Source organism: Haplochromis burtoni, unplaced genomic scaffold, assembly GCF_018398535.1.
Source record: "Haplochromis burtoni strain Fernald_Lab_line unplaced genomic scaffold, NCSU_Asbu1 Contig_123, whole genome shotgun sequence".
Lineage (NCBI taxonomy): Eukaryota > Metazoa > Chordata > Actinopteri > Cichliformes > Cichlidae > Haplochromis > Haplochromis burtoni.
The window spans coordinates 473,746-486,272 of NW_024582484.1; the positions used below are offsets into that span (position 1 = coordinate 473,746).

Genomic DNA, 12,527 nt, shown 5'->3' on the forward strand with positions numbered 1-12,527 from the left:
TTGGCCCGCGGACCTTCACCCGGACACTGGAAGCTCGACTCTCCAATCTCCACCAGTAAACCTTCTACATATATACAGCACACGATTTTCTGCTGCACGGCCCTCGTCTCTTAGCCCCTCCCCTCCACCCTTTGAGACCTATTTGATTTAGGAGTAACAACATCAGGCAAGTCAAATGCTTTTCTTACAAAGGGGATCTATACTGCTGCCCCGACATTCCACTTTCTTTTATAAATGTTGCTCAGATATTGGCTGAAACTCAGCAGGACCAAATCCTCGATGATGAGAGTGAATGGAGCTAAAATGATTTCCTGTTTTAAAACACCAAAGCCTGCATTTTATTGCAGTTATCAGCCATGGAAAATTACATTTATGTCCTTTAGTTTTCCCTCAGAGTGAACCGATTGGATCCTACTGGATAGTGTAGTAGTAAGACTACATGCCTTTGGAGTGGGAGTTGCAAGTTCAATTCCAGCTGTGTGGAGGAGGGGACCACTCTCACGGCTAGAGATTGATGAGGGACATCACGCTACGGCAAGGAGGAGCCAGGACGGCAGGTCAGGGGGGAGACGCCATCACCCCCACCCTGAGAATGGGTATCAAGCCCCGAATGATAGGATCATGAACTAGCCTGTTTCCTGTTGTGTGATGGTATCAGGTCCTGCAAGCCCTCACCTGTTGTGTAGGTACCTGATGAGTTTGTATAAAACACATTCATTCTGCTTCTGTTGTTCATGAACAAACATTATTTTATGATCTGCATTCTTGCTTTGATGTGTGTTGTTCCTGGATTTCAGCCACTATCAGGCCCTTCTGTGTAACTGAGGGAACGTGACAGTTAAACTTTGCACAGCTTCATTAACTAGAACTAAAATGAATACGCTAAATGGCTACTGACAGCGTGGACTGCTTTCACTCTACTTGCACAAACGTGATGCTTTATTTAAAATGAAGATGTTGTAAGAGGTCGCCGAGTCCTTTATAAAGTTTTGATCCACCTGTGCGACACCAGCGTCCGGCATACGGACGTCCTGGACCGTCCGCAGGAAGCAGCAGCCGCCTGCTGCCAGATAGTACACGCAGATCTACTTTAATACAAAGAAATCTCGTATTATTCCACCCGTTACGTAAAAGGATGAGATTATCGATATGCAGATTAACGAGCGCCCAATCATATTTCAGCATATCGCCCCGCCCTCCCCTCAACCCATAGGAGCCTTCAGGCGTGCAGATAAAAATAGAAACCTGCAGTTTAGTTGTTAGATTTTAGTCTTTATTGTACCATTTCTTTTCTTGACAATTTGCTAGCGGACATGTGAAAACTTGGACCAACAAAACATCATTATTATTATTATTATTTTAATTACAGCATAATCGTCGGTAACAGTGAGAAGATGTTTTTAAAAAATAAAAACAAAAGAAGAATTGAAACCAAACGGGAACAAAACAAACAAAAAGAAACAGTTTGACTTTAATATTCAATGATGGATTTTCTTTTTTTTTTTTCTTTGTTTTAAATTCATGTACACAATATAACAGTCTAAAAACATTAAACACACAGAGCTGAAGACATTGCAGTGTTGGTGGGGAAGTGGCAGTCCTTGGGGCGGTTTATATATGGAAGCAACATGGTCCTGCTGTACTGTCAAATATCTACGGGGGGCAAAGATGGGGAGGAAGAAGAAGAAGAGGAGGAAGAGGAGGAGGAGAGGGGGGACTACAAACCAAAATGGCCGTCGATATAAAACTAACAGTCTTTTTCTCTCTTTTTTTTAATTTTTTTTTTATGTAATCCACCAATCAGGAGTCGGCAGAGCTTCAGGAAGAGAAGGGGGAGGAAAGTGGAATGTCTCGATTTTCATTTTTTATTCTTCATTTTCTCTCGTAGACAATATAAAATCTCACAGACAAGCAAAGAAAGGATTAAGAAAAGAAAAAGACTGGATGTTTGTATCGGACAGAGGGGGTGGATGGATGAAGGATGGATGGATGATGGATGGATGGACAAAAAGAAGGGCTTGAATTATTGCTTTCCGAGTAATCATTTTTCTTCTCATCTACATGAATTGCATCTTTCTCTCCGTCTCTCGTTTCTCATGTTGGTTTGATAACACGTGATTACTCCATTTATTGGGAGGGATGAAGGGAGAGAGGAGGAGGACGGGGAGGAAATAAGAGGACAAGAAAGTGGAGGAGTTGGGGGGTGGGGGTGGGGCTCAGAGCTCCTTGCTCAGCGAATCCCGGGCAGTTCTAATCCTCTTTGTGTGGCCTCACACGTTTCCCGCCTTTTTGTCTGGTAAATGATAACAGAAGAGATCGAAAAAAAGGATTAAAAAATTGGAAAAAAGAAGAAGCAACAGTCACATAAAAGGGTTAAATGCTGCGCGTGTGTTCAGTGGTTTAGTACGAGGAGGTTGGTCTCACAGGACGCACACAGAGCAGAACAACACAACACAACGACAGCTGACGAGGACAACAATGAGTCGTCACATCATGGAGGATCACGTGACAGCTACTCTACCTGTGCTTGTGCTCTTTGTGCTCTTGACCTTGAGGAGGAGATTTGCCCTCTAGTAAATAAACCCGACCACCCACTGCAGCCTGTCTTTGCCTCGCTCACACAGAAAACCCTCCGAGAGCGAGCGAGGGAGGAGAGTCTGTCCAGACCCAGCTTTTCTCTCCCGTTGCTGTCTCAGCTACAGCTAGTGAGAGCTAGAAGCCACCTGAGGATCGAGGTCAGAGGTCGAAGCGCTGTGACAAAACCGGTGCCTTAAACGTGATTCGTGTAAAACTAGCAGCAGGAAGCACAGGAGCTTGTGCGATCACGGAGCTGCGTTTTCATGTTATTCCAGTTTGAACCACAAGATGGAGCCGCGAGTCAGCACGGTATCCAATCTGATCCGAATCCAGCACACGTACGAAAGACGGACTCAGCACATCAAGTCCTGTTTAACGCCTCGAGACGTTTTTCACCGACGCCACCTCTGCGTTTTGAGACCAGATGTGATGAGTGAGCACACAAACTGAAGCACACTGCAAGCTCATTGGATTAACATCCTTTTCTGAGTCCAACGTGGCCGTAATTTACTAAATTAACTCCTTGCTTTATTTTGCCAACGTTAAAAGGCTTTTAAAACATTTCTGCATCACTGATTCCCAAAGTGTGAGCTGCATCCCCCTGCAGGAAGAATGCAGCTTTAAGGCACTTGTGCACTGGCTTCACTTCAGACCCAAAAGATGCGTTTTTATATTATCAATGCAGTGACGGTTACAATAACACTTCATGCACTGAACTTGAGAGTTTCCACAAATTAATCTTCCTGCGTTATCGACGGCAGTTTGGACTTGCACAGCATCCATATGGAAAATAACAGAAGCCAACTCTGTACTGGCCGGAGAAGAAAGGAGGTTTAAATGCACAAACATGGTAATTCTGTTACTACAGATGTAAAGACATCTGAGTCTTTCTCCAAGAGCTGTGCCACATCATTTATTTGGTTTCCAAACCTCTCACCTTCTCTGCTCATCACACACTGAGCCTTAAAAAGCTGCCAAATTGCTGCAGCATTTTCAGTTAGAAGCTCCACCAGTATGTCAACCAAGCAGCCAGTTAGAGGGCTGGAAGCTGAAAGCACAACGCCGAAGTGCCAAAAACAGAGTCTGTGTTAAAATGTGCAACTTTACAGCAGAAAGAAGCACGTTTACAGCCTGATACAGACACTGGTCTCACCACCAATTAGGGGTTAGGGGCGTGGCCTCTTTGACTGACAGGTGGACGGTGACACAGGTAGGTGCTAGTGGTCTGCTAGGCTTCACCTCAGCTAACTGGAGTCCCTGAACTGGACCTCTGGGTTGCGTTTGTGCTGTTGGAGCCTTTTGGAGTATTTTTAATGGCATCATGTGACCAATAATACGGCTGCTGTGAGGTCATTCATGCTAGCAGACGGTCCATGAAGTCTGAGCTCCAGTTTTGCTGAGTGAAATTTTAGATGCTTCATCCAAAAATCTAAACTAATTATCAGAGCTGAAATTTTCATCTGTTTTGGTATGGCATTTATTTCCATGCTGGTTCTTTGTGCCACCAAATAAAAACCCTTTACTGAGCGTTTCAGCAGAGCCCAGCTGCTGGTGTCGCAGACAGCTCGGCACACTGTCCTAAACGCCGGGCGTTAAACCGAGCTCATTTTAGCAAAAGACTTGGAGCTTCAAATAGACTCCCCGTGAACGGCACAGCAGCAGCAGCAGGAGCTGCGATCCTCTCTGCGAGCATCTGCCGGGCTGCAAGAGATCAAAGCGAGGCGCTCGCTGGACACAGAGCCTCACGTAGCGCTTGAATGAAGAGGAGGCTGGAAGTGATAAATAATGGAGGAGGAAACGGAGCACCTTCTGATTCGCAGGCACTTCACCTCCTACTGATCAGCGTCCAGCAGCTCCTGCCGGCTTCCTGGTGGGAACGGGGGAAGTGGTGGGAACAGGAAGGAAAAGAGCAAGTCCACGGAGCAGACCGCCCCCACGTAAAGAAGAGAAAAGGCTCCAAATGTCAGGAGATGCTAAATTTCACCTCCATCGTCACACTTCCTCGTGCCCGTCCTCGATCCTCTCGTGTGTGGGTCAAAACCTACCAAAGCGACTTCAACATCAAATTAGCTCTAACGGGATGTGCCGCAGAGCGGATGATCTGATATTTACATTTTCATACAAGTCCACGAGCAGCCGGCTTCCTCCCGCGCTCGCCACCTGAGTCCCGGTCACCGTTGATGGCTTTTTGCTGCTCATCTGTGCATGAACTCTCTCTCTCTCTGCTGAACACTCGCAGGTGATTCGCTGCTGAGCAAACATCTACTCTACGACTTACTTAAAGGGATTCAGGAAGAACTGCGTTATGTTTACCGAGCGATCGCCCAGAAAAGCTGGCATGCCTATAAATACAGTGCGTGGTTCTGTGCGTGCACCTTTCAACGTACAGGTAAACAGCGTCAGTCAGTGCGTGGGCTGAATATGGAGCTGGTCACGGTTAGCCTAGCTTAGCTTAACGACTGAATGCAGCCGGGGTGAAACGGTAACCTTTCAAACAGCTTTGAACCATCAGTCCCAGCAGCTCGAATTTGCCGTCACACCTGTATTTCAGCAGGAGACTGCAGTGAGTCGAGCGCCAGTGTTACAGGGCTGTGGTGATATCAGAGTGTAACGCAAACGGTGACCATAGGCTAGATTTTACCCCGGCTGCGGTGCAGGTCCCTGTCACCACGGAGGCCAGCAGCTGGTTGGATTTGGGCTTCAAACAGCCACCTTCAGCTCTTTAACCTCTTATTGTACAGGTTCAGTAAGAAACATCTGTATTCACTCATCTACCTGCGCTCTCAGGTGTTTGGGCTGCTAGACTATACATCATCTCTTCTGACCACACTATTAAACTCAGCCAAGTCTTCATGACAGCCAATCTTTCACCAGGACTCTGACCTGCTGTGGAGCTTCATCTGAGTCTAATCACCAAAAAATGTATTACTTAAACTAAATAAATTAGATTCAATTCTTTCAAATCGTGTCTTCTTATTGAATTTCAAAGTTCAAAGGAAATCCTGTTTCAAATTCAGTAACTGCATGTTTGTTAAGTCACCTCGGCCGCAGACAAAGTTCAGTTTACATCTCAGTGCTAAACTCTGGAGCGCCTGCAGGCGTCAGCTGCTTTCCTGCTTTTCATTTGTTTTCATTCTGAATCAGATTTTTTTGTATTTGTGACATTTGAGGAGACTGCTCCTCCTCCTGCTTTCAGTCGTTGCACAAAGATAGGCTCCTCCCCTCAGAGCTCCATGATCGCCACGTCTGTGCTAATCTGTGCTAACGTGTGTGTTACTTTACATTGTCACATTTCACTGTATCACGTGCGTGTGTTCCTAGTATCTGGCGTCGGCATCATAGCACCCGTTTAACCCATTGTCCACACACAGCTCCTTCTCTAATTGGTCGGTTGCTGCTGACATCACGTTTTGAACAATGACCACGGCCGCCTCTCTTAGATCCCTCTTCCTCATTTCCTCCTCCTCACCCTCTCTCTGGTCATGTGAATCTTCAGCATCGTGACAACCTCCATTCTGCGGAGACTCCGCCACCCCCTGCCCTTCCCCCTTCTCCCCGCTAACAGCTAATGCTATCTGCGTCTGGCGGTCCCTGTGTGCGGCGCGTTTATTGCTATCGTTTGTTAGCGCTTCTTGCCGTTTGCCGTTAGCTTCTCCATCTTTGCTGCTGCTGCTGTTCTGAGGCTCGTCAGAGTCCCGGTCGACGTGCTCTAACTCACCGCTGTTCACGGGCGCCGTGGCGTTGATGATCTTGGCGTTGGCCTCATCTTTCACCCCTCCCGCCTCCTTGCTCTTCTTCATGGGGCTGCTCCCCGTCGTCTTTTCCTCCTCCTCCTCCTGGTGATTATGTGTGGCGTTCTCCTCCTCTGTGCCGTTGGAGCAGCCGTTCTCCCCGTTGGTCACCGGAGCTTCGGCCGTTGTCTTCTCCGGCTCCTTCTCCGGCTCCTTCGCCACCTCCGCTCCACTCTCCTCCGCTGGTGTCTTCTCAGCTGCCGTCGCTGCATCTTTGTCGTTGGCCTCCGCAATCGCTGCGGCAGCTTCGCCGTCAGCGCCTCCCTCCTCTGTCGCCGCCGCTGCCTCTCCTCCCTCTGCGGCCTCCTCCTCCTTGGCGCCCTCGCCCGTGTCCACACTGGTGGACTTGCCCTTCCGCATGATGAAGTTCTTCAGGGAAACCGCACGGCCAAAATGTGAGCGCTTGGCTTTGGCCGACTTTCCGTCTTTGCCGTCCTCTGTGGCGCCTTCCTCACCTGGAGTGGAAAAAAGCATTTGAGGTTAAAGTTCATCAGGGTGTGCATCAATTAGTCGCACAGGATTACAGCGGGTGAGTGGAAGAAGTGTTCATCAAGTGTTAGCAAATATTTATATTACTAAAAACAAATTTATTGATTAAAAATATTAGAGTCTGACCTCGTCCTTGAGGTCCAGATCTCTAAGCTTCTAACTTGTCCGATATTTTTAGTAGCTCCACCTATGGCATCAATGTAAAAATCCTAATTCTCACGTTATCGTATTCACGCCGCTGCTCACCCAGCGCGGTGCCAACATTTAATCTAATTACACTGAAGACTGTAAGTCCTTATCATATCACGTCTTATCAAATACATCCCTGTTTTCTCTTTCTTCTTGTTTTATGATTTCATTAATTTTGCTAATGTGGTCCTTTCTTACACTTGGCAAACATTCATGAAATTCATTCAATCAGGTTCTTCAAACAAAAAGACAAATGTTCATTTCCTTTTTAAGAAAACAGCTGATAAGTAGTAAAACCAAAGACAAGCTGTCGAGTCTATTTTGTAAAGTGCTTCTGATATTTCTGTAGTTTGGTTTCTTTTTTAAGATTTTCCTTCTTCTACGTTAAGGATCATTGCACGATCTGATATCGTCGTGTTGGTGTTGTTCCCAGATCATCATATTAAATGTTTTTCCAGGATCAACATTGCAAGTGACCAATCAGAATGTTGTGACGTCATACTTTTGCGACTTCGGGAAAAAACGCCGTAAAACAAAAAACTGTACTTAAGCTGCGAGAAACCACCTCTGTCCGCCGATCAACGGACCCTGACCCTAACCCTAACCCTTTAATAAACGGTAAACGGTAAGCAGAACTGATATTGTACTTGCAAAATTTGGAATTTCATAAATGAACGAATGGCTTGGCGCGCAAAAGAATAACGTCACAACAATGTGATTGGTCACTTGCAATGTTGAACCTGGAACAACATTTTCATGATGATCTGGGAACAACACAAACACGACGATATCAGCTCATCCAAGGATCATTACACTGTTTCTGTTGAGGTCTTTTATTGTGAAAGGCAGGAACAGGAATAAGCCCTTTTGGATAACAATGACATCATGTTATTTAAGTTTTTTTCAGGTTGTGGTGAATATTTGAGCTGCCATGTTTCCCAATGAATAAAGTTTTTCTTATCTTAAAGCAAAAAACCAAGAACAAACTTGAGATTTTTAAAATTAAAACATGAAATTTCAACTCTGAACCAAAGAAGGTGGAATATTTTCTCAGCCATTAAAGAAACAAATCTCTCATTTTCACTCTGCTGTGTTCTTGTGAAGAAAGAGCAGAAAGTAAAGCTTAATTTAGTCTCTTCTGTTGACCTAAGTTATGCTGTAATTTGAATTTCACATCACCCGTTGAATATTTTATTTGGGACAATGTTCAATTACATTACCTCCCCCAGAGTTAGAAAGCCTTTAACTCCTGCGTGTCCTTGGTGGAGAGCGACAGACTGAAACGAGTGCAAACAAGCTGCCGGCTTCAGAAGCTGAATTTTTAAACGGTGTCCAACTGTGGCGCTGACAAAAACACAGCAACGCTTAAGACCTGCAGAAAGACTCTTAATACATCTCTGCTCGCTTTAACTTCCTCCAAAAGATCATGAAGCAGAAACTTGGAAATGACGACGCCCAAAGTGCAGCGATTCTCAATCTAAAGGCCAAACCCCCAGTGCAGGTCATGTGATAAGTGGCGAGATATTAAATGAGTTTCATTTGGTTATAATTGTAAAAACTGGATGAGCAGAAGCGAATGGATGGATGGAGGGATTTTAAAGAGGAACCTCTAAAGTTTCAAGAGTTGATGAGCGTAACACCAACACGGTCACTCGTCACGCACGGATGCCCACACCCTGTCCTTTAGAAGAACATCTTGATATGCAGAGTTGAAGCCGTTAAAAGGCTGCATTTATGAGTAAAACAAGCCTAAATTAAAGCAACAGTCTGCCGAGTGTGGCTAACATTATCAGCCTTGGCTCCTCCCACATTAACGCCCACATACCTGCAGAATGCGGTTACACACCTGCAGCCACTGGACCTGCACATGCTTCACTGACAGCCTGGATAAAGACGGTTGCAACTGCTTTGGCTGGCTGACGTCAGGGTGACTGAGGTCAGATGAAGACTTCGTAAAGACCAGTTATGTTCGCGCGCTCGACTCTGCGCTGACTCACCCGAGGCCACAGGCGCCTCCTCCTCGCCTCCGGGGTGGCACTCCGTGTTGGTGCGTTTGCTCTTGGGGATGACCCGCTTCTTGAAGGAAGTCCAGATCTCGTTGGCGTGTTGTGTCACCGTTCCACCTGCTGCCGCCGCCTTCTCCTCCTCACCTCCCTCTGCTTTCTCCTTCTCCTCCCCTCCCTCTGTCTTGCCCTCCTCTGCTCCTCCCTCTGCCTTAGCTGCTTCCTCTCCTCCCTCAGCTCCTCCTGCAGGCTCCTCGGGCTTGGCGTTTTCAGCGGAGTCTTTGTCGGAGCCCTTGGCCTTGCCGCTGATGCCGGACATGGAGGTGTCCCTCTTCAAGCCCTGGAAGGTCCAGGAGCGTTTGAGCTTCCACCTCTTCTGGCCTGACTCTTTGGAGTCAAGTGTGGAGGAGTCTCCGCCACCTCCTTCTCCCTCTGCACCTTCCTCTTTCCCATCCTCACCTCCTCCAGTCTTCTTATGTGCCTTCTGAGCCATGAGCTTCTTGAAGGAGTGCCAGCGCTTCATGTGCTTAGTGGTTGCTGAAGAGGCCGAGGCTTTCTGTTCCCCTTCTGCACCTCCCGCTGCTCCTCCTTCTTCTACGATGGAGTCTGCAGTGGTGTTAAGTGCTTCGGGATCTTCCAGCCGGTCCAGAGACTTGGACCGGACCTTTACTGGTTTCTGGGGCTCTGCAGCGGCGCCCTCCTTCTTCTCAGTGCTGCGATGGGAGAAGATTCTCGCCACAGGCTTCCTGATCAAATCTCGAACTGTGGATTTCGCCTCCGCTGGTTTGCCCTTCTCCGCTTTCTTCTCGTCTTCCTTCTCTCCATTTTCTGCAGCCTTCTCTGTCGCCGCCTCACCTTCTGCACCTCCTTCTGCTCCTCCCTCCGCTGCTGCTGCTGCAGCTTCCTCCCCTCCTTTGTCGGCCTCCTTCTCCCCTCCTTCAGCCGCGCCCTCCTCGCCTCCAGCCGTGGGGGCGCTCTGCTCTTTCTTCTTCCTTCCACCCATCACCTTTCCCAGGCCACTCTTGTTGAGGAAGGAGTCCAGGAACGAGGTCTTGGGTTCAGAGGAAGTGGTGTTTTCGCAGCTCTGAGGCGGCGGCGCATCCTCGCCTGCCGCCGCGGCTCCCCCCTCCTCAGTTCCCACTGTGTCCGCCACCGCTGTGTCGTTATTCACAGTCTCTTTGTTTTCGACAACCTCGCTGTTGACGGCTGTGCTGTCTTTATTGACAGCCTCGTCGTTGACAGTCTCTGAGCTCGTGTTGGCGTTTTTGGCCGCTTGCTCCACCTCTGCTGGCTTATTTTCTGTGCTTTTTCCATCTTCCTGGAGCACTGGTGCTGTGCTGGCCTCCGTTGCCGCCATCTCAGAAAGGGAAACCAAACAATAACAACAAAAAAAGTCTCTTCCTTCCGGCCTGCCTTTCTTCCCTGGCCTTCTGTCCTCCTCTTCCTCTCTCTCTAGTGTTTCGTTCCTCCCGCTGTGGTGGTACTCTCAGGTCATGGAGAGCAGGGTTGAGAGCAGTGGCGAGGAGGAAAGATACTCAGCATCCTACTAGACCTCCAAACTCCTGCAGGAGGAAAAAAAGGGAGAGAGAGCAAGAGACAGATGGTTAATAGTCTGAAGCAACACCATAGGCGCTCAATGAGTCTGGTCTGGTCTGCACCGAATGAGGAATGAAGTGTAACATGATAAGGAATCTCAGCAGGACACAAAATACAGGCATGTTTCCTAATCACACGCACACGCACTAACCTTACCCTAAACATAGCCTAACTGTAACCCTGACACTAAAACCACATATTTTGTCTCTAAAATTCCTTCAACTTGTGCGACTTGGATTTTGGTCCCTATAAATACAGTAAACTTGCAATTTTTGGTCCACACAAAGATATAAATACACGCAACACACCTTTTAAAAGGATGAAATGCAAAACCTACACAGAAGTGGAAGGCCTCGGTGTCGCGCTCACAGGATCTTGTAACGCATTTGTTGTTTGCTTGTTGTCGTTCAGCACGATTTATTTTTCCTTTACAACTCCATCAGTATCACAGGAGAGTGGGACGGGATGTTAGCTTCAATCATAAATTGACACCAATTGTGTTCTTTATGATGTATAAGAACACAAGCACTGACTCAGCAAAAGTGCATTTTGGGTAATCATCGTGTATTTTATGTTTGGTACGTGGCACCAATTAGACACTGTCCGTCTTGTTCTGAGAGACGCACATAAAACACCTGCTGGTGAGATCAGTGTGCTGCTGGTGTGGTTTGTTTTCATTGAGGAAAACTATAAAACACGACCAGACTGCTGCTTCCAAACATTCCTCGGTTGTAACACATTTTGACAGTTTAATGAATGAATCAGCAGATCAATGACTCACACACACGTGCACGAGTGCCGACGCAGAGTAATTTTCAGCTCTGAGAGTCCAGACGTTTAGTGTGCACAGTCGCACACTCTCAGAGGAGAAGGTGAAAAGAGTGAGTCAGACGCCGATGGAGAGGCACTCAGGTGGAGAGACAATCACACAGAGGAGAGGCAGACGGAGGGAGCGAGGTGTAAACACATACATCACATGCTCCAGATAATCTCACACTATGCTGTTGCCACAACTGACTGACCGGCCAACTGGATGGCTTACTGGTCGACTGCCTGTCATTCTGGCTTGCTGATGGGACGGATGATTTGCGCTCATTATCCCGTGATGGCTGAGCGGCGCGAGAGGCAGATTTACGGGCCGTCTGATTTCTTGTTCAACACCTCTGTAGTAAAGATTTGGATTTACATAAATAAATCCCGGTGAGGACGATACAAAGCGTTTGTGTTAGACGCTTGGTTTACCCAGCCACCCCAATCACTAATTTTACAGCACTGCTTTTACCTTTGCACGTTGTTACAACCATCTTACTCTGGAGTGAATGACATAAACTGCTGCTGGTTTTAGTTCAAATCAAGTTCAATTTCATACCTACGCACACAAAAAGCGAAACCCCGTCATTATGCAGAAACAATGACTAGAAACAAAACAATGCAGCAAAAAACCACGAGGGCTCTCAGATATAACGGACGGCAATCACAGAGAGCAGTTACTGAGTGATGTGTGCACATCTGCACACCTGCGACAGACCTCGCTGACATTGCTCGGAGGAAATACGAACGAAAGGAAATCTGTGGGAAGAGCAAAGAGCTACCTGCGACATAGTGCCACATCTAAATGACGTGTTATCTTTACTACCTTCGCTGTGACATTTGATACCAACATTATGTGGCTTTGCCCCAAAGTGCTGTGTCCCGGCCTGACCGACTCACTCATTTATATATTCATGCCTGCCAGTGTTGACGCTTCAAAGGTTTGGTGAGAGCAGGTGATAAAAGCCCTTTTTTTGCTAAACTAATCGTTGTAATAAAAGATTGTGGTGACAGAGGACGGCGTCGAAGTGCTCCATCCATGCATCATTTCTTTGCCGCTTGCAGCAGTCTC

The 12,527-nt window shown here is 47.2% G+C and overlaps 1 protein-coding gene across 2 annotated transcripts in view; it reads right to left on the reverse strand.

Annotated features, from left to right (window-relative positions):
* Positions 1–1,251: 1,251 nt before the first annotated feature.
* si:ch211-137a8.4 (neurofilament heavy polypeptide) overlaps positions 1,252–12,527 on the reverse strand; it is a 41,039-nt gene continuing 29,763 nt past the window's right edge. For both annotated transcript variants that reach the window (XM_005929351.3, XM_005929352.3), the window contains exons 2-4: positions 9,044–10,611; positions 6,296–6,823; positions 1,252–2,293 (exon numbers count right to left, since the gene is read on the reverse strand). In XM_005929351.3, coding sequence (XP_005929413.1) covers positions 2,271–2,293; positions 6,296–6,823; positions 9,044–10,406 — 1,914 coding nt within the window. In that variant the 5' untranslated portion in view covers positions 10,407–10,611 and the 3' untranslated portion in view covers positions 1,252–2,270. The remainder of the gene's footprint in view (positions 2,294–6,295; positions 6,824–9,043; positions 10,612–12,527) is intronic.